At 42.8% G+C, this 22,396-nt stretch overlaps 12 protein-coding genes across 12 annotated transcripts; 4 read left to right on the top strand and 8 right to left on the bottom strand.

The window, feature by feature from the left end:
• Positions 1 to 49: 49 nt before the first annotated feature.
• Positions 50 to 979, bottom strand: V2V93DRAFT_363878 (uncharacterized protein). Its single transcript, XM_066908716.1, has 5 exons — positions 775 to 979; positions 653 to 724; positions 521 to 595; positions 424 to 456; positions 50 to 364 (listed from the first exon to the last, which is right to left on the bottom strand). The coding sequence occupies exons 1-5, from the start codon at positions 805 to 807 to the stop codon at positions 344 to 346; spliced, it is 234 nt and encodes a 77-aa protein (XP_066767786.1). The 5' UTR covers positions 808 to 979; the 3' UTR covers positions 50 to 343.
• Positions 980 to 2,445, top strand: V2V93DRAFT_342528 (uncharacterized protein). Its single transcript, XM_066907832.1, has 2 exons — positions 980 to 1,688; positions 1,748 to 2,445. Exons 1-2 carry the CDS (start codon positions 1,181 to 1,183, stop codon positions 2,314 to 2,316), a joined length of 1,077 nt encoding a protein of 358 aa, XP_066767785.1. The 5' UTR covers positions 980 to 1,180; the 3' UTR covers positions 2,317 to 2,445.
• V2V93DRAFT_363875 (nineteen complex-related protein 2-domain-containing protein) lies at positions 2,305 to 4,005 on the bottom strand. The gene is made up of 2 exons (XM_066908715.1): positions 3,498 to 4,005; positions 2,305 to 3,441 (listed from the first exon to the last, which is right to left on the bottom strand). The coding sequence occupies exons 1-2, from the start codon at positions 3,690 to 3,692 to the stop codon at positions 2,416 to 2,418; spliced, it is 1,221 nt and encodes a 406-aa protein (XP_066767784.1). The 5' UTR covers positions 3,693 to 4,005; the 3' UTR covers positions 2,305 to 2,415.
• V2V93DRAFT_363874 (uncharacterized protein) lies at positions 3,888 to 7,571 on the top strand. Its single transcript, XM_066908714.1, has 4 exons — positions 3,888 to 5,020; positions 5,079 to 5,335; positions 5,388 to 6,350; positions 6,407 to 7,571. Exons 1-4 carry the CDS (start codon positions 4,102 to 4,104, stop codon positions 7,319 to 7,321), a joined length of 3,054 nt encoding a protein of 1,017 aa, XP_066767783.1. The 5' UTR covers positions 3,888 to 4,101; the 3' UTR covers positions 7,322 to 7,571.
• On the bottom strand, positions 7,417 to 9,006 carry V2V93DRAFT_363872 (protein-tyrosine phosphatase-like protein). Its single transcript, XM_066908713.1, has 3 exons — positions 8,623 to 9,006; positions 8,436 to 8,564; positions 7,417 to 8,366 (listed from the first exon to the last, which is right to left on the bottom strand). The coding sequence occupies exons 1-3, from the start codon at positions 8,821 to 8,823 to the stop codon at positions 7,635 to 7,637; spliced, it is 1,062 nt and encodes a 353-aa protein (XP_066767782.1). The 5' UTR covers positions 8,824 to 9,006; the 3' UTR covers positions 7,417 to 7,634.
• Positions 9,007 to 9,219: 213 nt separating this feature from the next.
• V2V93DRAFT_363871 (uncharacterized protein) lies at positions 9,220 to 10,064 on the bottom strand. Its single transcript, XM_066908712.1, has 2 exons — positions 9,688 to 10,064; positions 9,220 to 9,622 (listed from the first exon to the last, which is right to left on the bottom strand). Exons 1-2 carry the CDS (start codon positions 10,010 to 10,012, stop codon positions 9,351 to 9,353), a joined length of 597 nt encoding a protein of 198 aa, XP_066767781.1. The 5' UTR covers positions 10,013 to 10,064; the 3' UTR covers positions 9,220 to 9,350.
• A 64-nt stretch (positions 10,065 to 10,128) lies between these two features.
• V2V93DRAFT_363867 (tyrosyl-DNA phosphodiesterase-domain-containing protein) lies at positions 10,129 to 12,612 on the bottom strand. Its single transcript, XM_066908711.1, has 7 exons — positions 12,379 to 12,612; positions 11,825 to 12,322; positions 11,095 to 11,758; positions 10,705 to 11,041; positions 10,599 to 10,649; positions 10,450 to 10,548; positions 10,129 to 10,381 (listed from the first exon to the last, which is right to left on the bottom strand). The coding sequence occupies exons 2-7, from the start codon at positions 12,314 to 12,316 to the stop codon at positions 10,300 to 10,302; spliced, it is 1,725 nt and encodes a 574-aa protein (XP_066767780.1). The 5' UTR covers positions 12,317 to 12,322; positions 12,379 to 12,612; the 3' UTR covers positions 10,129 to 10,299.
• On the top strand, positions 12,565 to 13,625 carry V2V93DRAFT_342521 (uncharacterized protein). Its single transcript, XM_066907831.1, has 2 exons — positions 12,565 to 12,924; positions 12,992 to 13,625. The coding sequence occupies exons 1-2, from the start codon at positions 12,835 to 12,837 to the stop codon at positions 13,553 to 13,555; spliced, it is 654 nt and encodes a 217-aa protein (XP_066767779.1). The 5' UTR covers positions 12,565 to 12,834; the 3' UTR covers positions 13,556 to 13,625.
• V2V93DRAFT_111747 (ribonuclease H-like domain-containing protein) lies at positions 13,622 to 14,772 on the bottom strand. The gene is made up of 2 exons (XM_066906756.1): positions 14,440 to 14,772; positions 13,622 to 14,384 (listed from the first exon to the last, which is right to left on the bottom strand). The coding sequence occupies exons 1-2, from the start codon at positions 14,643 to 14,645 to the stop codon at positions 13,688 to 13,690; spliced, it is 903 nt and encodes a 300-aa protein (XP_066767778.1). The 5' UTR covers positions 14,646 to 14,772; the 3' UTR covers positions 13,622 to 13,687.
• Positions 14,715 to 17,651, top strand: V2V93DRAFT_363864 (WD40-repeat-containing domain protein). The gene is made up of 2 exons (XM_066908710.1): positions 14,715 to 15,029; positions 15,086 to 17,651. Exons 1-2 carry the CDS (start codon positions 14,901 to 14,903, stop codon positions 17,606 to 17,608), a joined length of 2,652 nt encoding a protein of 883 aa, XP_066767777.1. The 5' UTR covers positions 14,715 to 14,900; the 3' UTR covers positions 17,609 to 17,651.
• Positions 17,652 to 18,184: 533 nt separating this feature from the next.
• V2V93DRAFT_320465 (triose-phosphate transporter family-domain-containing protein) lies at positions 18,185 to 19,271 on the bottom strand (the record flags this gene model as incomplete). The annotated part of the gene is made up of 2 exons (XM_066907319.1): positions 18,185 to 18,266; positions 18,343 to 19,271. 2 exons carry the CDS (start codon positions 19,269 to 19,271, stop codon positions 18,185 to 18,187), a joined length of 1,011 nt encoding a protein of 336 aa, XP_066767776.1.
• Positions 19,272 to 19,379: 108 nt separating this feature from the next.
• V2V93DRAFT_363861 (pyridoxal phosphate-dependent transferase) lies at positions 19,380 to 21,241 on the bottom strand. Its single transcript, XM_066908709.1, has 3 exons — positions 21,043 to 21,241; positions 20,830 to 20,992; positions 19,380 to 20,754 (listed from the first exon to the last, which is right to left on the bottom strand). The coding sequence occupies exons 1-3, from the start codon at positions 21,089 to 21,091 to the stop codon at positions 19,488 to 19,490; spliced, it is 1,479 nt and encodes a 492-aa protein (XP_066767775.1). The 5' UTR covers positions 21,092 to 21,241; the 3' UTR covers positions 19,380 to 19,487.
• Positions 21,242 to 22,396: the final 1,155 nt, after the last annotated feature.

The raw sequence follows: 22,396 nt of genomic DNA, 5'->3' as shown, positions 1-22,396 counted from the left end.
CCATGTTTTTCTACACTGATTAATATACATGATATTCAAGATACCGTGATAGTAAAGCTTTAGTAAGCGACGGATTTTATTTTCCAATTTGCTATTAATTCCCCATAATTAAATTCTATGCCTTGTAGACAGGTTGCCGTATCCTTTGCCTGCTATTGCCATGTTTGAGCCAAGCAATAGAAAAAAATAGATTGCAAAAGTGGGATATCCCAACAAGATTCATTAAGCAAAATAAGACATAATATACAATTTATATCCCGGACCACTTCCTTACACGAATCGTCATTACGAGTACTCTAGCAATGGCACTTTGAATGAGATCAAATGAAGAAAACATCCAACTCTATGATACTCGTTCCAGAGCCTATAACAAAATCGTTAGCCTAATATTCAACATTTAGACGAAATAAGAACTAATTGTACCTCCATCATCACAACTGAATTTCCTCGAATGACCTATGATACAAGGAGTTCGTTAGCAACATGGCCAGATCGACAATAGAAAATGGACTGTACGCACAATAGTGCCAATGTTAATCTTCTCACCGCCATCCTTTTCCTCAACCGCATCATCTAATACTAAATTCAAAAACACCTGGTATGAAAAGAGTCAATAAAATAGTTGCTCGTTACTAAACGCGATTTTTCTTACATCATATCCACGCAAAACGCCAATAACTTTTCTCGATCCATTAAGCTGCACAAACAGACGTCTGTCCATGTACTACATTTCAGTAAGCATATATCCAAATAAAACGATTCTGTAATTATTACCTTCTTCAGCTCTGGTGTTGATGGTTTCGACATTTTGATGTGCAAGGTATTATCTAATCTAAAGTATTTGAATCGAGCAGCTGCAAGACAAATAAAAAGAAAATCTCAACGTTATACTCTCAATCTGATAGCAATATCTATCTTGAATGATATGCTGCCGTTCAATATCAAATAGAGCTGAGAGTGTCTACCACGAAATATGTAGTAGAGGGTGAAGAAAATGAGAACGGACCCTTACCCAAAAATGCAATAATTCTCCCAAATTGTATTAATCCACAATGAACTGCTGCTTCAATTTGAATAGTCAGTATTTCTTTACATTCTACTTTCATATATAGTAGAGTTATTGATACTAATTACTCAGAGTAGACTGTGCCAAACTGATATAGGAGCAGTCTTTACGGTCATGGCGACTGTTTGGAGAAGTCGGATCTTGAAAGCGGCAGATCCATTACAGATCAGTTTCAACCGTGCAACCCAGCTACAATTTCAATTAGAACGCCAGGCTCGGCTCGAAGCATCGCTATTAATTGCTCCACGATTTACAGAAGCTCAATTTCATTGTTCATATATATATCCGTCCTCAGGCATACTGAAATGCTGCAGATCAACTCGTCGATTCCATAGCTCTACTATGGTTGCCCAGCACCCTCCACCGAGAAGGTTCTCTGAAAATGAGGGAATTTCCGAAGACGACCTAAGAGAGGCAATTATATCTTCCAATACACTGCAACGCAAGTCCTGGATATTACAGTGGGGATCGGCCATCTTGCTGACAGGACTTTCACTGTCAATATTAATCTATAGCGCATATAAGGTGCACTATCTCGACCAGCCTGTTTTCATTCCGTTTTGGGTGAAACCGTACATATTTGAAGAAGTAATGACTCCAGAGCAGCTTCAGATATTAAAAAGTAAGGCCACTGGATTTTTCTTATCTGATATAGCCAGAGCTAACCTATTATACAATCAGACCTAACAGAAGATGCTCTTCTCGAAGCGTTCGCTTACAACGATACAGTAGCCGCTATGCTTGGCTTACCGATCATGATTGAACAAATGCAAGAAGTTAAGTTTTCATTTCCACCAGATAGACCACATGAGCATGTAATTTTGGGAATCGAATTTTATCGTGAAAATTCAGATCAGATCATACCAAGAGTCAGACGAAGCTTGCGAATTCTTTGCACTGATGATGTGTTCTCTCGACTGGTGACGCCTGTTGTTTCTGCAGTTGGGATGACGAACGGGACTGATAGCGAGAGCTCGCCTACCGCGACAGTGCAAGAGCTGATTGACGATCTGGAGAAGTGGAAAAATAGGGTGTGGGTTGACGTCAACGGGACAGCCGTGATTCAGGGCTCGTTTATACGGAACAGGGAAAAAAGCGAAGATCAGACTGCAAAGAACAAGCACATAAGTAAGTGCATTGTTCGGTTTCAAGGATTCTTGGACCTCGAGAGAATGAACTCCGTTAAAATACAGACAGGCGAAATTGTGGTATACGAAAATGATAAGGAAGTCAAGAAATTGGAGTGGTGATCATATTTTCTTTCTCAGAACATAGTCATCCGGGGATTAGCTGTATTTACGTGCTCTGCTATTGTACATAGATCTCAAATATCAATCGCCTATATCTAGTTATAATTCTAACGTTTGATTATCCAGAGCATCTTTTACTTCTTTCTTCCGTGCCTCAATGCGCTCTCTTTCTAAATTCAATTCCTCAAGAGATTTCAGCGACTCATCTCTATGCTGCTTCATTTTGTCAAGTGTAAGTGCGAGTCTTTTGATCACCGAATCGAAATCTGGCAGAGCTTGTAATACCATGAATTTAGTTTCAGCATCTTGCTGTTTGACGTGAACACTGTGGTCGTCACTACTTTTCTTGCCAAATGCTCCCTTCATTAACTGTGCCTGTTCCCAATCGTCTTCAGAGTCACTACTAGCGGTGCCCATATACAAATAATCGTCACCGGCCTCTGGCTGTTCGTCTTCGTGATCATCAATCATCTCCTTTATATCACGTCTGCGTTGCTCACGTTGCTGAAATTCCTGAGCAGCGCTTAGAGGTATACGTCCATCGCCTTCAGCAATATCCTCAAACTCATTATCTGGAACGTCATCTTCGCGCTGCAAGCGACTTTTGTTACTACTTTTCATTGAACTCTCATCGTCCATTTCAACTCCTTCCATCTTGCTGATACCATCGTCACTAGCATCTTCTTCTAATGATATGAAAGCCTCAGTCGTAGAATCAGTATAGACAGCTTCAGCTTTTTGTCTTCGTTTTTCAATCATATGGCTTATAAATGCTTCATCAGGAACATCAATGTCCTCCGCCATTTCGGCATTAACTTCAAATAGTGCCTCTCCATCAGTAAATTCGACATCTTCGACTAGCTTCTGCGAGTTGTCCTTGGATAATTTGGTAAACTCAGCAGGAGTGGCTGGTGTAGAATTGCGGAGTTCATTCAAATATGACGTAGAATAAGTCTCACCACTTTGGTTTGCCGAGTTACTGCTTATCGATGGGAAGTTCGGAGCTAGGTTTTCTCGAATTCGGGTTTTCATCGCATCAGCAACAAGCCCTTTGCTATTTCTACTCTTCTGTTTTTTCTTCAACATAGCCGAGGTTATGACATGATGCTCCTCCTCTTCTTCAGTCTATATAGGTATAGTTAGTCGCGTATTCGTCTATGCTACAATATGACATCACGCACTTGACTCTCCGCTGCAGTGTTATCTTGCAAAGTACCGTCCTTTTTTGCTGATAAGTCCTTCTTCTTCTTCACCGACGCGGAAGATGGCAGCTGTGGCGAGTCATCTTCATTTTCATCATCAAACGAGATCTTCACCCTCGACCGCTGTTTAGCGGCAGCTTTCTTGAACTTATTGGAGATTCCGGGAAAACTCATGATGCAGGATACGTCAAACACACACAATTGTCATGACCAATCCAGCTTATATTTAATGCCTCCAAACAACTGGAGCAGTAAGCACAGTTCGCGAACAGTATTGCTCTTTTGTTCTTCAGTTGGGAGTTATAGAACAATCATGGTTTAGGGCTTCATTTTGGATTTTCGTGAATCTAATCGTTCTCATTCACAGATATCACTTGTAATTCGCACCTCGAGTCCAGCCATCCACGCGCATCTTGCCCATCCATTTCGATTTATATATTCATTCGCTATATAGCTGTTTATATTTCTGATATATTTTGTTTGGAGGTTCTCAGATGAATTTTAGTGCATGCACTGTGAAATTGTAGTTTCGCGCTCGTTGCTACCCTACCATTTCTCCTTGTTGCATCTTTCTTAAGAAACAATGGCGGCCCAGCCTCCGCCATTGGCTAAGTTGTGGTCGTCCGGCGATTCTGATCGACTGCTACTTCTTGCTCGACAAATTGAAGATCATGAAGCATGGAGACCTCATCTCAATTCAGAAGAGCATTCAATATTCGCCAAAGCAATCGCTACAGGCGGCGATGATTGGAGCAGGCTGATTTCAACCTCCAGCGCGCAACAAATGCACGCGAATGAAGCATCGTCAAACGACAATTCGACCGAGCCACTGGCAGACACGCAGGATGAAGAGAATCGTCAGCAAAGCCAGCCTCCAGCTAACGAGATCTCTGGTTCATCATTGCATACTCCTCAACCGTCGCCTACTCCCACGAGCGAAAGTATTACCCCGGCACCTATTGTAACAAACGGAGTTGCTGCGAGTGGGAGCTCGGGAAGCCAATCTGAAGCCGAAACCGGAAAGGATAAAGAGCGGCATATAGATTATGTTGCCCTTGCTATGAAAATTAGATATATGCTTTATGAGCAGTCTGTGGATTATTTATTTGCAACAACATCTCACCCTGTGTCGACTGCGTTTGATATCGATTTTTCGGCTTTTGCCGAAGATGACTTGGAAGAAAACAAACGTGACAATTCAGAGCCATCCCCTGTGGAAAAACCTCCTCCTGCACGTCACGTTGATGAGGATGATTATGATGACGATGACGGTCAGGAGGAAGAGGACCAACAACCAGACAAATCTGAAACTACAGAAAAAGATACAGCATTTAATGAGTCGGATAATAAGTTTAAGAGTAAGCTAGAAGATAAACCCGCTGACAGTCCCAATAAACCTGAGAGTAAATCTTTATCAAGGTCTTGCTCTCGTACGGGGACGCCACAAAAGCGGTCAGATGAATCTGATACTAAAGTGGCCGACGGAATTATTACTCCTGCTGGTTTGTGTTCCTTAAGTATATTCAAACTCGTATTTCATTACGCTAACCCTATTTACAGATACCCCCGCGGCTAGTGAGGAAAAGCAAAATGATGATGCCATGCTAAAATTCGAGAAGAATAGCATTTATCAGACTCTTGACGTTGAAAATGAACGACTGATAAAATTTTGCATGCGCAGCAAAAACTCTCAATATTTAGATCAAGATGGTAATTTGCGACAAGGCAACGAGGCCGCGAACGCTAACTCGAATGCTGCAAACGGACTGGGCAAATTGAGTCAAGTGAATTTCGGAGCCGCAAACTTGAGCTTGAAGGTATGAAATATCAATTTGAGTAGTGACGGATGACAAGCTAATCGATGTGTAGCATTTACTGGCAGTCATAGATGACAAACGGCAACAACTCTCATTTTCAGATATTGAGCTGCGAAATTTGATCTCTGAGGTCCGCAAAAATCGATCGAAATGGGCAAGCGAGGATCGGGTAGGCCAGGAAGAGCTTTATGAGGCAGCCGAAAAAGTTGTGCTTGAACTTCGAGCATACACCGAGCACTCGACTGCCTTTCTGAATAAAGTAAACAAAAGAGATGCTCCCAGCTATTTCAATGTAATTAAGAATCCAATGGATCTCGGAACAGTAATGAAAAAGCTGAAGGCGTTACAATATCGCAGCAAGACAGAATTCGTGGATGATCTCATGCTGATTTGGAATAACTGTCTGGAGTTCAACACAGATCCTCAGCATTACTTACGGAAGCACGCAATCGCGATGAAGAAAAAGACCCTTTTGCTTATTCCTTTAATTCCAGAAATCACAATCAAAAGTAAGGCCGAAGCTGAATCAGAAGAATATACGATACCGGCCATGCCACGTGATATGTCGGTTGATGCTGATGACAGCGAAGATGGAGATAGTATAGTTGCGAATCATCGAGCTTCTTCGCGTGTACACACCGGCTCGAAGAAGGCTCAGCCAGGTTATACACCACATCATCCTTTGATGCGTAGAGATGATGAGTCGCAGTCTCAGAATGGAAGTTCCGTTTTTGAGAAACAGGAAGAAGAAAATGAAGTAGTGTCTAAAGGGTCATTTGAATACGATGTGACTCCTACGGTTCCTGAAACACTCTGGAACGTTTCTGAGCGACTCCAAATCTTAGAAAATGAGCAATTTGAGACTGCTATTGATATTGCAGCCACTGAATCGCCATTCATTGCTTCAAAATCTGGATTAACTACCCGCATGGATGCAAATTTGGCAACGTTACAGCAGATTCGCAAAGTGTGCTCAAAATTTGCGGTTATCAAGCGCATGCAACAACAAGCGCATGTAAGTATTCGCACTACTAGCGGTTATTATTGATTAACTACTAATTTTCTGTATAGCTATACTCAGCTCAGCTGAAAGCATATAATCCAGAGGATTTGGTTGAGAAAGACGTTGACATGGAATCGCGTCTTCCTGGCCATTCAGATTTATCTCGAGAAGTCGCCGAAGCATGCATGCAGAGATCAGTTGCCAAAGTGGCTATGCACACAGGATATGAAGATTGTCAAATGCTGGCTATGGAAGGATTGACGGCTCTTGCTGGTGATTTCATGGAACGGTTAGGTCGGACTCTGTGTTTGTATATGGAGTCATGTCGTGGCGTACAGAGATACAGTATGGAAGATGTGGTATTGCAGACCCTCTACGAAAATGGCGTCTATGACCTTGGTGGCCTCGAGTCATATTATCGTGACGATATAGAACGGTTTGGGGTGAAGCTTAAAGATGTTCATGAACGCATGAACATGTCGCTGGCTGACTATTTACGCCCTGCGCTTGCCAGTACTAACGGTAACGATGCACAATTTGATGATGGAAGTCAGGAGTTCATTACAGGTGCATTCTCTGATGACATTGGAGAGGATTTCTTCGGATTTAAAGAGTTGGGATTAGATGAAGAGTTTGGACTGTCATCTATGTCTGTTCCTCTTCATCTCCTGCATAGTAGATTGCATGCTAATTCCAACATACAAGCAACGCCTACAGTGCAAAGCACGGTGGAATTGGCTCCTCCGTTTGAACCATTAACTCGAGAAACAATTGAAATGCAGATCGGATTAATGCATGAATTTCTCATTTCTAGATTCGAAAGATACGAGCGCGACGGTGTATTATTGGAAGATGAGGCATTACCGCCTAAACAGAGAAATCAGAGGCCGAAATTACCTCCATCAGGAAAGATATCTGTAGTTAAGAAGCGGAGCTCAGAGAATTCTTTTGCTGACTCGAACAAGAAAAAGAAGAAAGTGTAAGCTGTGTTCATATGGACCACAGGTCAAAATACGAATTTGTTTTATGGTGGTCATTTATTACGATTAATTGAATGTTTTGCGTTTTGTCTCGGGAGTTTATGTTGGCTTATATTGTGTCATGTATTTTCTAAATTTACCGAGTAATTATTCGTGCGATCGCAACTATCTTACGATGAAGGATACTGGGAATGCATGAACTGTAAGTTAGTGGTCTGTAATTTAGCAAGACGTGTAGTTAAATATCTGTTGCTTCATTTTCAAAGCCTGATCCAATTATATAAAAAACATGCGCCAGTGCAACAAGAAAAAAAAATTAAAGCGACTTATCCTGTAGCATGATCAGTAGGATATGATAAAGAAATCTGTATTGTCTGACGCTTTGAACCATCAGCATTCGTTGACGGCGGAGGATAGCCACGGTGTCAAATACAGGGTCAGAGTTCTCTGCAGTGGAATCAAGGTTGGCTGACTCACCAGCCAACGAACTTTCACCAGAGAGCAAGAGAGATGATGATTCAACAAGGTAGTCTGTTGCTTGTTCTTGTCTATCAATCGTATTATCAAATATACAGCTTTGTAAAAAATCAACCGCTATAAAGGTGCCTGTTCTGCCTACCCCGGCAGAACAATGAACTATTAAAGGATTATTTGCGCTGTTCAGTTTATTGGCCAACTTGCAAAGCTCTGTGATAAGCTCTTCTTGTCCTTTCTCTGGAGCACCAAAATCACCCCAATTTTCAAAATAAAGGTGGTATACCGTTTTTGACACACTCGTGCTCGAGCCACTAGTTGCCGTCTTTGAACGAGTCTCGAGTTTGAATTGACGAACGGTGCAGTCGGCTTTAGCGTGAAAGTATTTATCAGTCATGGTGAGAGAGCAAGAAAATCCCGGACAATTATACTCCTTGTGCTCTTCTGACCAGTATTGATAGCATTTCTCACGAAACCCTTCATATGTCCGAGTCAGCATTACAATGACTGCCGGATCATTCGTCTCACCGCATACCATTTGCCAAAAATGAGAAGCTGTGGCACTCGTAGGTCCCTAATTAACATGAATGAAATTTAGAATCAAATGGTTTTTTCTGGTCATGAGACTTGAAGAAAGACAAACCTGAGATGCAATATACCGACGAGGTCGGAGGCCTGGTGCCTGTAGACAGATAGGCGAAGCATTGATATAGTCATTTTCATGACTTTCAACATTCAAACGTATCCGATTATTATCCCATGGCAATACGTTCTAAAGTGAACGACTGGTTAGCAGTCTATTCATTTGAGCTGAAGAGGAAGATACTTACTGAATATCTATTTCGGGAGGTTTCATTCAATGCTCTTTGACAACTCCAAGCAGAGAATTCCGCAGATGAGGCACCTCCCATTACTCGGCGAGATTCCGCATCATTCAGGTTCGCAAACTTAGTTGCGATATCGGCTGAGGTGAGAGTAGAAAGTATACGCGTGCACTTTGAAAAAGAACCAGTCGAGATCATGTTTTCCATAACAGGTGAAGCCTCTGACGACGTACCTCCTGACGAAGCAAAGTCATCAACCTTGCTTAAAATAAACTTCGAAACCTGTGCTAGCTTGGATTTTGCGAATGAATATTGAGTTATTGATGGTAGAATGAAAGTGATTTGAAGATTGGCTTCGAAGATTGATTTATATCAAGCTGCTATTACGAGCCGCACCAGGGGTTGGATCCGGAACACAGAGACAGCAGATTTATATATAGGACTTTGCAAACTCGCGCCGAACGGCAGCAGCTATTTGTATTGTCAGAAAAAGATAATTAGATAGTATAAAAATGTTAATTTAGGGGGCCAATATTCAGGAAAGGAATATAGCTCTAAAATTTGCGGAAGTCGTCATTGGGATGCATGCTAGTTAGTATGGCTCGCTACTTTGGATTGTCCATATCATAATTTCACAACAGTAAGAATATCACTATAATCAAATATAAAACACATTTATGATACTATATACATTAGACTTCCCATATTTGCTATGAAGCAAAATCTAAAAGAGCTCACAATTTGCGTGAACTATCCTTCAACATGTCACTCCTCAGTTCGGAAGGTATTCGAGGGATTTCAATCTCAGGAACAGGTATCTGGGAAGAAGAAGATGGCGGAATTTGACGTTTTGACTGTTCTTCAAAGTCTCGTTTCGCCTGCATAAGTTTACCGATATTAGAAAAGGCTGATAAATGACCGATTCGCTGTTGGCAGGCCAGGAAAGACGGGAAGGAAACGAATAAAGCTGAAGTTATAAATAGAAGCTGCGCACGTCGACGATCTCCTATTTAATTGAAAGATAAATCATCAGTAAGAGAAAGTCTCTGAGCAGACTCTTAATATACATACGGCTTGATATCCACGACGCCGTCGCGGCAAGGCCAGATATTGATAATGAGGTTACAAGCGATTCCTTAACGCATGGAAGCTGAAAAATATTAACAAGTTCATAAAGAGAAAACATATCACGAGTAGCTTCTTTAAGCAATATCGTAAAAACTCCAGACTTCAAATATCCTCGATCAAGAAGTAAGTTATGTTGCACGACTTTCTGTATTTGCTCATCTTTGGCCCATTCTGGTTCACGGAACTCTACTGGATAGGAACTTAAGAGTTCTGGAAGTCCCACGAGTTCCACATGAGATTCACGAAGAGCTGGCGACCGACTGCTCATCGCTGTGTCTTTAATTGACCAGTCTTGCTGGGTGAGTTGCGTAGAGCAGGTGCCAGAAATTTGAGGTTATTGAACCGGTTGGGAAACGCGTTAGTGGTTCCATTTATGTGGAGATTCCCAAAAGCATTATTAAATTGACCAGAAACGATACTACAGCAACACATAATGTGCAATGAGAAAGAAAATGATTACTTTATATATTAGAAATCAACACTGCAGTGAAAAAAGACATGTTCCAGATTATGCGTTCTACTAAACATTTGACTGACTTATAGCCGCAGCTCAAGTTACCTCCGGGTCTGCTTATCCAAGAAAAACCAAGGTATTTTGTCATGATACTGTGTGTTCTGAGTTTTCATAGGGATTGGTCTAAATTGAGCACAGTCAGGTTGAGCGCTGTTCAATTAATCTTAAATTACGTAGATATTGGCACTTACATCGTTTCACTAAACATTTCCTCGACGGTTTCGGAAGTTTGATCATCTGCCGCTTCGTTCTTAGACCGAATTCGTAGCAAAATTCCGCATTCCCAATTTCTGACTTCTGTTAGAATGATCATTTTATACGAAAGCAAAGTAATACATACCTCAAATTCAACTTTGCTCGCCGAGTAGAGGTATCATTCACAAGTTTGCCCCTGACCTTTGTTAGAAAGTGAGACTGAAATACGATTTCTATACAAAACAACTTACCACGCAGATTCAGACATATTAGCACTGCCAACATAAACTGCTCCGGCGACTCGCACTCCATCCGGTGCCATCGTTGGCTTATCGAACCGTATAAACATTACTTTTTCGTGCATCAAGCAATCCTGTCTTGTGCAGCGTCCGTCTCTTAAAATCTCTTTTGGGAAACCTGGTTTATTCCAGAACTGCTTCGAAAAACAGATTGTTCCTGCACTTGCTGTGCCACCTTTCGCAGTCGCGACCGTGTCGTGCGATGGAAAGTATACTCTTAACCGCTGCTTGATTTTTTGTGGGATCGACTCGACGGGCTTTGGCGGAGAAGTTATAGAATAATATTTTCCTATGTTTCAGTTAGCAAGTCATTCCTTACTTCAGTGCAGTATATCAACTTACCGGTCGCTGCGTTGTATATATTCTCGACAAAAACGGGAGTCAAGCTCCCCAGTGAGGAGATAACATAATCTATTTGACCTGCAGAGCCGTTGCCGCCTATGGCTTGCACAGCTTTCGTCAAGCCAGGAAATCCGGTTCTCCATATTGACTTGTCCCCTTTGTGTTCGCCTCCAATTGAATGTACAAATTGTACATTTTCTGTTCCCTGCCACAACACTTCTGTTTCCAGCCGTTGTATTATATCTGAATGCATTCCTTGAGCTGTCAAAAAATAAATCAAATCTCGAGCAAAGCTCGGTAACGGTTCACCAGAGCTCACAGACTTGAGAGGGAAATCATGAATATAAACGTAATTTTCAATGACTCCGATTCCTTCTCCCCAATCATAATCTGTAAGGTTTGCAGATGGAACACACACCCGTAAGTAATTGTCGTAAAAAAGGAGCTGCAGCTTTGAGTGCATGCAATTGATCATGCCCTTCATGTTTGGCATACATATACGCGTCTTTGGTACTTGCTCCAGAAGTTTTCTCATGGACTTTTGTGCGTCGTCTCCCTTTGCTGGAACAACGAGAACCAGATTAGTCCGTCCTACGAAGATTTTCTGTAATATCCAGTCAAAATCCCATTGAAATGCTGATAATACTGCACTCCTCAATTTTCTCTGCGTAGCAAATAGTTAGCAATTGAGCTTCCATAAAAGGCTGAAATGTATAGTTAAAAAGCGTACAGCCTGTAGAACCTCTCCTATGCTTATATCGTTTCCTGTTCGAGAATACCCTGCAACGGCAGTTCTTTTGACAACACCACAGGGGAATGGGAGCTGGTTTGTAACGTCTTCTCGTTGTCTCTTTGCTTCCATCGACTGAACCTGATTGGAATCATTGCTTTGCCTGAAGGAGTCCTCGTAGTTCAGTTTATAAGAATTTCTTTCAGAATTAGAGTCGTCATCAGCATTTTCCATAGTCACTTCGTCGTCACTTTCTGCGCGCGCTCGTTTCGCTCTGCCACCCCCCATCGCCTTCGAAATCCGCAGTAATCTCTCTCTTTCCATTGCGGCACGATCCAATGTCATAAAGTATGACTGTGGATTTGAATCATTTGAGCTTTTGCTATTCTCATTGTTCGAAGGCTCGTCTAGCTCGAGGACGTCTACGACGTTGGGGTGGCTTTGTTCGTCGATCGGGGAAGGTGAATCTGACGACAGATCAACAATATCCATCTTCTTCTTATAAACTGTTAGTTGTCGGGTTTTAATGTCCTAATCAAAAAATTAAAGCTAACCGAGCCAATACTAGATACTGGTCAAAGGAACAGGATATAAGTCGATTCGTTGCTCTGCAAGGCAATTTGTTTTACGCAAGCAGAGTTCAAGCAATTGGGAGATCTGTTTGGGTGCGGAACAAACAGGACCGATGGTCTTAGCAGTGATTCCATAGTTTACTATTAAATTTATTCTATTTAGACCATTAAAATATTAGTTATCTTAAAGAACAATTTTAAATTATTATATCAACTAATAGAAACCTCTTTGCAATAAAATGATGTCCGTCATTCGTGATTTTTTAATATGAACACCAATGGTGTGCGGCTGATTTGATACACCTAGTTTAAAGCTGTGTTAATGTTGGTTTTTTCACCGAATCTCCATATTTATTTAGCACTCAGCTCGCGTACATATGCACACTTACATCGACTGAGGAAAGCAGATTACTATTATTACTATCATAGTATATAAATATGTCTGGACGGCCACCAACGGAGGCTGAGCGGAATCAGGAAGCGACAGTGTACATTGGAAACTTGGATGAACAAGTCACTGATGCTTTGGTAAAAACTAATCATGAGTTTATGTTATTCAAGCAGTGATTATATACTTACTTTGAGCGTATCTTAGATATGGGAGTTGATGCTTCAAGCTGGTCCAGTCGTTAACGTCCACCTTCCGAAAGATCGAATCACTCAGGAACACCAAGGCTATGGATTCTGTGAATTTCAAAGCGAACAGGATGCAGAGTATGCTTCACAAATCATGAATCAGATTCGATTATTTGGAAAATCAATTAGAGTCAACAAAGCAAGTGCTCCCAAGCAGAAAAATCTTGATGTCGGGGCAGAAATTTTCGTGGGTAATCTAGATCCCATGGTCGATGAGAGAATGCTGTACGATACATTTTCAAGATTCGGAACATTAATCTCGCAACCAAAAGTTGCTCGTACAGAAAACGAAGAGTCGAAAGGTTATGGATTCGTCTCTTTTGATTCCTTTGAAGCTTCAGATGCTGCAATTGAAGGCATGAATAATCAGTTTCTAATGACGAAGCAGTGCACAGTGACTTATGCATTCAAGAAAGATGGAAAGGGTGAAAGACACGGCGACTCTGTAGAAAGATTACTTGCTGCACAAGCCAAGAAAAACAATTATTCACTACCCGCGGCTCCACGGGACGGCGATAAATAAACATTCGATGTATAGTTGATGTATAATAGCAGAAATTTGTATATTAAATAAGCAATTTCATCTAAAGCAAAAGAACAGTCCAAGCAAAATTATGAACATAAAATAATACACCCCAACTACCGAACCGTTAAATCAATTGCGCAATTGTCTGGCTACAAACGAATAGTTTTGCGTCATGTAGACTGTCCTATTGCATTCCAGCAGAATATTCTCGCGCGAGAGCATTAGAAGCATTATTCTAGCAACTTGGCGAGCGTCATCTAATCCAGAGTGCACTCTACCATCAAAATCGAGTTTCCAGGTAGCCAGCATGTCTGACATCTTTCTGTAATATCGCTCATGGAAGTGTTGCTTGTATAGTAGCTTCAGATCTATATACCGGCCTTGCATGTAATCTGGTAGACGCACGCCGTTGATTTTACACGATTTAAGACACAAAAATCGCTCGATATCTGCTCGGCCATCCGTAACCCATGCGTAATTCTTCGACTCTTTTGGCGGCCAACCTTTCGCCGGCATGGCCCCAATCCGAGGCGTCGGCTTGAGACGATCCATATGTGACTTTATAAACTCGTCCAGCATTAAAATAGCGTCTGAAAATGTAGGTGCTTTATCTACCTGCTCTTGCGTTATACCGGTAAACTCAGTACAGTGCTTGTAGATGGATGGATTTCTTGTGGGCTTTACAAAGGTGTGGAACTCGTCGATTACTTTGCCTTCGTATATATCAACCAGTACACATGGAAGTTCAATGACCTCATGATCTTCCTTTGTAAATGGCAGCTTCCCCGTGAAATTAGCTTCAATATCCAGGCAAAGCAGGTATCGACTAAAACATTGTCAGTAACATGAGACCAGTAATGCAGTTATTGGTAAGTTCATACATGGTTGGGCTTTTAGCAGCCATTAAATTGTAATCAGTATCTTTACCATCAAACCCCAGCATATTCAACTGCTCACTGAGCTGATCTGCTTCATTGTCGACTGCGCCTGCGCCTGCGTTTCTCACATCTGCAAGAAGCAAATGGCTGCTTTCATGACTGTCGCTGCTCCTACTCTCCGGCAGCACGACTCTTACATCTTCGTCCATACCTAGTACTCTCGTTGCAGAAGGTAATCCAGACTGCGACGAGAGTTATCACTCATCCAGACATCCACTGGAGACAGTTCGTGGCACAAAATATCGACTTCTGCGGGGAGGATCTCACCCCAAATTACGGGCGCTGAGCTTCATACTTTTACGTGTCCCAACGCCTACACCTTGCGCGGCTCAAAAAATTTTGGATATCAAACGACAAGTAGAATCAATAATCACGATTGTGATCACTAGGAAATATTCATTGGGATGAGTGTTCGAGTTAAGCATACTGCGATAGGTGCAAACCGGATACCGGCAGTTGCATCCTGTTGTCCCGATAAGAGTGGGCTTGTTGCCTTTGCTGCGGATCGCTATATTGCATTATGGAAGCCTGCGGTATGTACGGCCGGTTCGTCGAAGTCAAAATTGGAGGTGACACTAATTAAAATCAGGAGGAGAGAAGTGGCATCAAATACTTGCTTAAGGGTCATACGGAGCCTGTGTCTGCGGTAGCTTTCATCGACAAAGACCTTTTAGTCTCTGGTAGCACGAATGGTCTCGTCAAAGTTTGGCACAGATCCGCTAATAGTTCCACTACTGAGGAAAGTAACTCTGAGGCAGCATTTAAAAATTTGAATACTATAGAATATCATTCGCGTCCTATAAATTTCGTCGCTGCAAGTCCTGATGCAATGTACGTATACGTCGCTAGCGGTGATGCGCGCGTCTCAGTGTGGTCTACGACAGAAATTCTACAGGCGGAACAAATAATTCAACCTATTTTTACAGTTGAACTCGAAAAAGGGTTTTTCCCTTTATGTATTGCAGTTACTGAACTTTCTCCACCATTTGAAGAACCGGTTTACCTTCTAGCAATCGGCGCTACGAGTATCAATATCCAAGTATACATCTCACTAAAGAACCAAGACCCCAATTATCGGAAGATAGCTACATTAAAGGGCCATGAAGATTGGGTACGCAGCTTAGCTTTTAAGCGATTCAGAGAATCCGATGACGAGGATTTGCTTATTCTGGCATCTGGAAGTCAGGATCGGTATATTCGACTATGGAAGATCTTGCCTTTGCGCAAGTATGAAAATACTCAACAAAGCAACTTTCTGATGATGGAAGATCCGTTATTCAGAAACACAATGTATAAATTTACAATAAAGCAAACCTCTTCAGTATCCAAAGTTCTGGAAAATTTGAATTTGGACAATTACGAGTCATCTTTGCTAGCTTCAACCTCATCCGGGCACTCGGCCTCAAGCTCGATAGCGCCATCGTCTCATTTAAATACAGGCGAGTACGCCATTGCTTTTGATGCATTATTAATGGGTCATGATGATTGGATTTTCTCTTTACAATGGCATCCGGCACCAAATGAGCTCCGGTTACTGTCAGCTTCTGCTGATTCATCCCTCATGATCTGGTCGCCTGATGAATCTTCTGGGATCTGGGTATCCGATGCACGTCTCGGTGACGTTAGCATAAAAGGAGCAAGTTCCGCCACCGGATCCTCGGGTGGGTTCTGGACTGCATTATGGGATCCAAAGGAGATGCCTGGCTGGATAGCGACTGTAGGGAAATCGGGAAGTTGGAGAGTATGGCAGGCAGAAGGAAAAGGAAAATACTGTAGATGGACGCCAAAAATTGCGATAACTGGACATGTACGAGAAGTCACCGGATTAGCATGGGCACCCTCCGGTGACTATCTATTGACTACCAGCTTGGACCAAACCACTAGATTACTTGCGCCTTGGAAAACGGGATCTGAAGATACCAATGAAGACTGGCATGAATTTGCACGGCCACAAATTCACGGATATGACATGATTACGGTTTCCGCTCTCACATCTATTGTCTTTGTTAGTGCTGGGGATGAAAAAGTGCTGCGGGTATTTGAGATGCCGCAGAGTGTTGCGCAACTGTTACAAAATTTATGCCAATTTAATGTGTTGGAACAAGCGGGCGGAGATACAGCTGATGTTCTTCCTGATGCAGCGAATGTTCCTTCATTAGGCTTGTCGAATAAGGCTGTGAGTAAGACAACCGCTCCAGGAGGCGAAGACGACGAAGGGAATGAAGGCGATCAAGGCTTGACGGAGATCTCAGAGACGAGCTCTTTCTCGTCTATTACAGAATTACAGACACCACCATTAGAGTCTCATTTACAGCGTCATACTCTATTTCCAGAAATAGAAAAGTTATATGGGCATGGCTATGAGATATCTTCGGCAGCAATATCCCATGACGGTAAGATCCTTGCGACGACATGCCGAGCAAATAGTTCACTTCATGCAGTAATCCGATTATTTGACACTACCACATGGCACGAGATACGACCACCTCTCGAAGAGGCACACACATTAACGGTTACTGATTTGGGATTTTCAGCCGATGACAGGTTTTTGTTGTCGGTAGGCCGTGATCGTATGCTTGCTGTCTGGGAACGTCAACTACCTGAGGATGGCTCATATCAATATAAATTACGATTCAGTACTCCGCGCGGTCATACGCGTATCATTTGGGATTGCGCCTGGGCTCCATCTGAATTGTCAAGCAGCAGTGCTTATGTCTTTGCCACAGCCTCACGAGATAAAAGCGTGAAGATCTGGGTTACCGACTGCGAGTGTACAGCATGGACCACCGTGAGTATTCAGAAATTTGACGACGCGGTAACTGCTGTTGATTTCTGGCCAGCCACAGTCTCTGAGCTCGGCGGACTTCTTGCAATTGGTCTTGATAACGGCAAGATTTTTGTTTATGCTGTTTCAAACGAAGCTGGAGGATGGAGTGTTAAGAAACTAGTTGAGCTAGATGACTCGATTGCGCCTGCCTGCAGTATTAGCAAGCTGACGTGGCGGCCAAATAAGAATTCAAAGAATATGGTGGATGAGGCTTACGAAATTGCAGTTGCAAGTGAGGATTCGTCGGTGAGAATTTATTCCGTAAAATTTGGAGGAAAAGATTGAGATTGTACAAAAAAATATGATTTACTATATTGTTCTAATCGATGACAAACTGAAACTCCGTTGAGGCCTTTAAAAATAAGGTAGATTAGTAATCAACGCTCGGTTGTTTGGCGAACGCCTGAAACTGGACCCTTGGCTTGGACCCGGAATACTCACCACAGTATTTACGCGTTTATGCAGGAACTGACTTGGCTGGCTAGTGTATACGCGGCCTATTGAATTTATATTCAGCAATACTAACGAATCAACAAAAAAAGCTCAGGTCTGCTTGAAAAGATGAATATTAACATACAAGGTAAATTCGCTTATGGCACAAAAATCAATCAAAATAAACCATATTCAAAACAAAAAATTCACAATAAAGAAGAACCGCGCAAGGACATCTAATCTGCCAGACCAGATCGGACCGTAACAATGCTTTGCGCCTTCTACATCGACCAAATAAATTAAAGCATATAATTAATGAAAATGAAAGCAACAGATAGCCATATGCATTGTCTGAACCATTAGACGAAACCGTGAGCAGTCATCATTCAGCATAGATTGTGGTTGTAAACAGTGATTAACTACACCAATCTACGCCTTGACCGCATCATCTTCCTTGGGCCTTAAATCGGGGACTGCAGAGGTCTTCTGCTTGCTCTCGAGTTCCACCTTACTATAGATCAGAAAACAGTTAGTGAGATTCCTCAATTAACAAAGGAAAGGAAAAGATAGAGCGGGGGATAACGTACGCGTACCAGGCACCGCCGGCCAGAGTTAGAATAATTCCAATAGCATTCATAGGAGTGACTGCGAGATGGAAGAACAGGATAGCAAGAACGATAGTCAAGATTTGCTTGACATTGGCGGCGACAGTCATAGTCAAGGCACCGGTCTTCTTGTTTGCAGTGAAGGACACTACATTAAGGCCGAAAGCAATCGCACCGTTAAGGATCAGCTTGATCATCATAGTAGAGTCCATAGAAATGGGCCAGTACTCTCTGAGCCCAGAGATCTCTCCGGTGAAGTACGCGTAGACGATGCACTGCAAGAAGGCGAGAGGCGACATGCGGAAGAGCAATTCAAGCGGAGACAGCTTTAGGCGGCCAGTCTGAACGCGATTCGTGGCGACAGTCTTCAAGGCGGCCAAGAATGCGCCAAGAAGGGTAAGGATGAAACCCATTGCGGTGAAGTAGTAGTCGCCCGCGGTCGCAAAGCCAACGCCGGCGACGACAGGCACAAGAGAGACGTAGGTCATGACGGAGTAGACCTTGCGGAATCCGATAACATAGATCAACACAGTGAAGAGAGGGGTCATCGCACGCACGATCTGATGGAAAGGCACGGTTACGAGGTTTAGCGAGACATTAGAGATGGCTATGTTGATAGTGTAGAGCAGCGAGAAGAGAAAGAGGGTGAAGTTTTCGCGGTCCGACAGCGGGGTGAGAGTGAACGCACCGCGGAAATAGAAGTAGAGGCAGCCGAGTGTGCCACAGAGGGTGTGGATGCCTGTGAGCACATAGGGAAAAGGGAAGTTGCCGAGGACGGCCTTATTGTAGAGGGTGAGGGCGAGATTGAAGAAGAAGTAGACGGCGAGCCAAATGTACTTTGTGCGGAGCGAGTCGGCTGCCTGTTGCGGCGAGCTCGCGTGAAGAGGCAGAACGGGGCCAGCGGAGGACATCGGGCGACAAAAGAGAGTGAAGAAAAAGTTGCGAAGCTGGAGAAGAAGACTGTAGCGGGTGAAGCGGACATGATATGCCGACGACGACAGAATGCTGCAGCACAGCACCGCCACCAAGCTCAGCCACAAAGAACTACACAATGGTACGAGACTTATGCCGTGGCGTAGCCATTATAGTAATATAATAGATTACAAGCCATATACATATACAGGTATCTATGCTCTCTCCTCCTCGGCAACATTCTCAATGTATTTGTACGCAGCCTCCATAGCCTCCTCCGTAGCCCAGGGACTGCCTGTGACCACTCGCATTGCATACGACCCATGCACCGTTGACGATGTCAGATACAGGTGTCCCTCTTTTTCAATCCGCGCCGCAACCTTCTTTGTGAGATCGTTAGTTGTCGTAGCGCTGCCTTCAGGCGCGAGCACCTGCAACACTGTGAGACCCAGTCTGGGTCTTGCGATTATCGCAAACAGATCTGGTCGCTCTTGCACGCGTGTCGTAAATAGTTGGCCAATGTCTCTCGTCTTACGGATGTGCGCCTGTAATCCTTTTGCCCCGTATGCCCGCATCACAAACCAGATCTTGAGCGCGCGGAACCGTCGGCCGAGCGGTAGCTGATAATCTCTGAAATCCACCACTAGACCAGCATCTGATACAGAGTTCCGCAAGTATGGTGGCATCACAGACAGAGCATCCGCAAGATCTCTCCGTCGCCTCACATACATGCAGCTCGCGTCAAAGTTGACGAGCAGCCATTTGTGCATGTTCATGTCAAACGAGTCGTAGCTATCCCCGACGCCATCGAGCATGTCTTGATGCTCAGGACAAATTAGTGCAGCTCCTGCATACGCGGCATCAATGTGTTTCCACATATGTGGCCGGCTTTCGCTAACCTTTGCAATCTCGCCGAAGCGATCAATAGCCACCACGGCCGTCGTGCCCATCGATGCAGTCAGAAAGAATGGCAACAGTCCCTTGGCCTCGGCAGAAGATAGCGCAGTTTCTAATTTTTCGCCCGTTAATGCAAACTCATCGTCAGCCGAAGTCGGGATAGCGATAAACCGAACGCCTGCAATCAATGCCGCTTTGTGCGTTGCTGAGTGCGTCTGGTCCGATGCGAAGGCAACAAGTTTACCGCGAGCATTCGCAATCGCTTCTTCCTTTTCCTCCTCGGTTTCGTACTTTGAGGCCACAGCGTCACGTAGATATCTATCCCGAGCGGCCACCATACAAGTGATCACTGCTTCCGAGGCAGAACCTTGAATGATACCCATTCCTTCACCGTCTGATAGGAAACACTTTGGTAAAGCCATCTGTTTAGCAAGCCAGTCAAGAACAATAGTTTCAAGCTCAGTCATTGCAGGACTACAGATCCAATTAAATCCTGGAGCTGAAAATGCTGACGAATAGAGTTCTCCAAGCATGGATGGATATGAGGTGTTTGATGGGAAAAAGGCCAGGAAATTGGGCGAATGCCTGACAGAATCAAAATCTTTCAATTAGCTATGGTCTTCTCAAGTAAATAATGTAATAAGGATCCGCAGATCATACCAATTAGTTAATCCTGGAACAATTTTGGAGTCGAAATCTTTATGTACATCCTCAAACTTCTCGGGCTCAACAGGCATCTCTGTAGGCAGCAGCTTGCGTAAGTATCCGGGTTCAACATCTGCAACAACCTTTCGTTCGTCCATAGTTTTGAAATGCTCAATGACTGAGTAAAATTAGCTTACCGTGTGCATAGAGGGATTATGATAATCTTACTGTAGTCAACGGAGGCATATGCCGCCTTTCTATATTCCTCGGCATCCATTGAGCGAGATGATTTCACAGATGTCAGGTTTTATATAAGAAACGGTATGTTGAAACTGAACGACGATTGAGCGTCGATAACGAATATTCGAGTCGAGGTAGTAATACAGGGCCCGGGGTAAATTGAAGCTAAGTGAGCTCGACTGAGCTCGAGCCGCTCTACGCGATGAACAGACCGGAGCTGCCGCGATATTGATATACAACTACATGTAATAGACAAATCATTAAACAGAAAATGTCTTTATAATTTGACTGTGAATTAATGCAGATTATCTGAAGTAAATATATAAAGGTGGGCCTCTTGGAGTAAGTTATCACAAGGGGACACTATAACAATAAAAATACATACAAATCTGCTAGTATATTTGCACTTGACAATAACGCAATTCAATAAAATAACAATATAATAATATAATAATATATTTATATAATTATATAATCTAATCGATCAGTTTTTACAAAGATTACAATAAGAACATAAACTGATATCAGTAAGCTTAGGGTTATGTTCTGATTTGCTTTCGGTTGACAATGGCTCAAAGTGCACCACGCCGATGATCATTCTTAGCATTGCGTATCTAGCCACACTCCCAATCAGATACAATCTCGTATCTAGTTTTTTGCGCTCGTTTACAATCTCTCTCAATACATTTTACGTGCTGTTGTTTTTAGAATATTCTGTTTTTTTTGTGCGACAACATTAATCACATATAATATCATCCAATCTATTTGGAAACAGACACAATGTTGGAAGGACTAGTTGCCTCGCTTCTAAACCGCTTCTTGGTAGGCTCGCTTTCAGCATCTATATGCTTTGATTGATTCATAAATCAGCTAAGTTCATATTTCTAACTTCTATTTTTTCTTTTAATTAGGGAGCTTATGTATATTTACCCGCCATTAACTCGGATCAAAGTACAATTAACTAAAGTGATGTCATAGGTCAAAAACTTCGACCCCAAGCAGCTTAACATTGGTATCTGGAGCGGAGATGTAAAGCTCAGAAAGTTGGAACTTAAACGAGAGGTATTTTACACATTACATCATGTTTAATTGACTATATTTTCTAAATTTTCTTGTCAGGCGCTCGATAAATTCCGCTTGCCGATCGACGTCGTCGAAGGTCATCTCGGCGATCTCACGCTTCAGATTCCTTGGTCTAATCTGAAAAACAAACCAGTTAAAGTCATCATTGAAAATGTGTACTTGCTGGCGGTTCCCAAGGCTGACCAGGAGGTGTGTGAGATTGCTTATCTCTATCCTAAGAGATCATTTTATCTAACGTATCACTTTTATTTCAGTATGA

This window comes from Kockiozyma suomiensis, assembly GCF_038497685.1.
Source record: "Kockiozyma suomiensis strain NRRL Y-17356 unplaced genomic scaffold V2V93scaffold_2, whole genome shotgun sequence".
Lineage (NCBI taxonomy): Eukaryota > Fungi > Ascomycota > Lipomycetes > Lipomycetales > Lipomycetaceae > Kockiozyma > Kockiozyma suomiensis.
Note: the sequence above shows the minus strand (reverse complement) of the source record. Positions and strands in the feature narration are given on the sequence as shown.

Excerpts from the sequence above, each read along its gene's own strand:
- V2V93DRAFT_363872 (XM_066908713.1), bottom strand. The coding sequence starts at position 8,823 with ATGGAAAACATGATCTCGACTGGTTCTTTTTCAAAGTGCACGCGTATA. Across the intron at positions 8,565-8,622 it reads CCTCCCGAAATAGATATTCA|AACGTATTGCCATGGGATAA; the intron begins GTAAGTATCTTC and ends CGTTCACTTTAG. Across the intron at positions 8,367-8,435 it reads GTCGGTATATTGCATCTCAG|GGACCTACGAGTGCCACAGC; the intron begins GTTTGTCTTTCT and ends CATGTTAATTAG.
- V2V93DRAFT_363864 (XM_066908710.1), top strand. The coding sequence starts at position 14,901 with ATGAGTGTTCGAGTTAAGCATACTGCGATAGGTGCAAACCGGATACCG. Across the intron at positions 15,030-15,085 it reads TTGCATTATGGAAGCCTGCG|GAGGAGAGAAGTGGCATCAA; the intron begins GTATGTACGGCC and ends AATTAAAATCAG.
- V2V93DRAFT_363874 (XM_066908714.1), top strand. The coding sequence starts at position 4,102 with ATGGCGGCCCAGCCTCCGCCATTGGCTAAGTTGTGGTCGTCCGGCGAT. Across the intron at positions 5,336-5,387 it reads CCGCAAACTTGAGCTTGAAG|CATTTACTGGCAGTCATAGA; the intron begins GTATGAAATATC and ends ATCGATGTGTAG. Across the intron at positions 6,351-6,406 it reads GCATGCAACAACAAGCGCAT|CTATACTCAGCTCAGCTGAA; the intron begins GTAAGTATTCGC and ends TTTTCTGTATAG.
- V2V93DRAFT_342521 (XM_066907831.1), top strand. The coding sequence starts at position 12,835 with ATGTCTGGACGGCCACCAACGGAGGCTGAGCGGAATCAGGAAGCGACA. Across the intron at positions 12,925-12,991 it reads AACAAGTCACTGATGCTTTG|ATATGGGAGTTGATGCTTCA; the intron begins GTAAAAACTAAT and ends AGCGTATCTTAG.
- V2V93DRAFT_363878 (XM_066908716.1), bottom strand. The coding sequence starts at position 807 with ATGTCGAAACCATCAACACCAGAGCTGAAGAAG. Across the intron at positions 596-652 it reads GCGTTTTGCGTGGATATGAT|GTGTTTTTGAATTTAGTATT; the intron begins GTAAGAAAAATC and ends TTTTCATACCAG. Across the intron at positions 365-423 it reads ATTCAGTTGTGATGATGGAG|GCTCTGGAACGAGTATCATA; the intron begins GTACAATTAGTT and ends ATTTTGTTATAG.
- V2V93DRAFT_363875 (XM_066908715.1), bottom strand. The coding sequence starts at position 3,692 with ATGAGTTTTCCCGGAATCTCCAATAAGTTCAAGAAAGCTGCCGCTAAA. Across the intron at positions 3,442-3,497 it reads ACACTGCAGCGGAGAGTCAA|ACTGAAGAAGAGGAGGAGCA; the intron begins GTGCGTGATGTC and ends ATACCTATATAG.
- V2V93DRAFT_111747 (XM_066906756.1), bottom strand. The coding sequence starts at position 14,645 with ATGGACGAAGATGTAAGAGTCGTGCTGCCGGAGAGTAGGAGCAGCGAC. Across the intron at positions 14,385-14,439 it reads GCTGCTAAAAGCCCAACCAT|TCGATACCTGCTTTGCCTGG; the intron begins GTATGAACTTAC and ends ACAATGTTTTAG.
- V2V93DRAFT_363871 (XM_066908712.1), bottom strand. The coding sequence starts at position 10,012 with ATGAGCAGTCGGTCGCCAGCTCTTCGTGAATCTCATGTGGAACTCGTG. Across the intron at positions 9,623-9,687 it reads GGCGTCGTGGATATCAAGCC|GAGATCGTCGACGTGCGCAG; the intron begins GTATGTATATTA and ends TCAATTAAATAG.
- V2V93DRAFT_363867 (XM_066908711.1), bottom strand. The coding sequence starts at position 12,316 with ATGGATATTGTTGATCTGTCGTCAGATTCACCTTCCCCGATCGACGAA. Across the intron at positions 10,650-10,704 it reads AATATGTCTGAATCTGCGTG|GGGCAAACTTGTGAATGATA; the intron begins GTAAGTTGTTTT and ends AACAAAGGTCAG. Across the intron at positions 10,382-10,449 it reads GAAATGTTTAGTGAAACGAT|ACCAATCCCTATGAAAACTC; the intron begins GTAAGTGCCAAT and ends TGCTCAATTTAG.
- V2V93DRAFT_363861 (XM_066908709.1), bottom strand. The coding sequence starts at position 21,091 with ATGGATGCCGAGGAATATAGAAAGGCGGCATATGCCTCCGTTGACTAC. Across the intron at positions 20,993-21,042 it reads ATATGCCTCCGTTGACTACA|TCATTGAGCATTTCAAAACT; the intron begins GTAAGATTATCA and ends AATTTTACTCAG. Across the intron at positions 20,755-20,829 it reads GTTCCAGGATTAACTAATTG|GCATTCGCCCAATTTCCTGG; the intron begins GTATGATCTGCG and ends TGATTCTGTCAG.
- V2V93DRAFT_342528 (XM_066907832.1), top strand. The coding sequence starts at position 1,181 with ATGGCGACTGTTTGGAGAAGTCGGATCTTGAAAGCGGCAGATCCATTA. Across the intron at positions 1,689-1,747 it reads GCAGCTTCAGATATTAAAAA|ACCTAACAGAAGATGCTCTT; the intron begins GTAAGGCCACTG and ends TTATACAATCAG.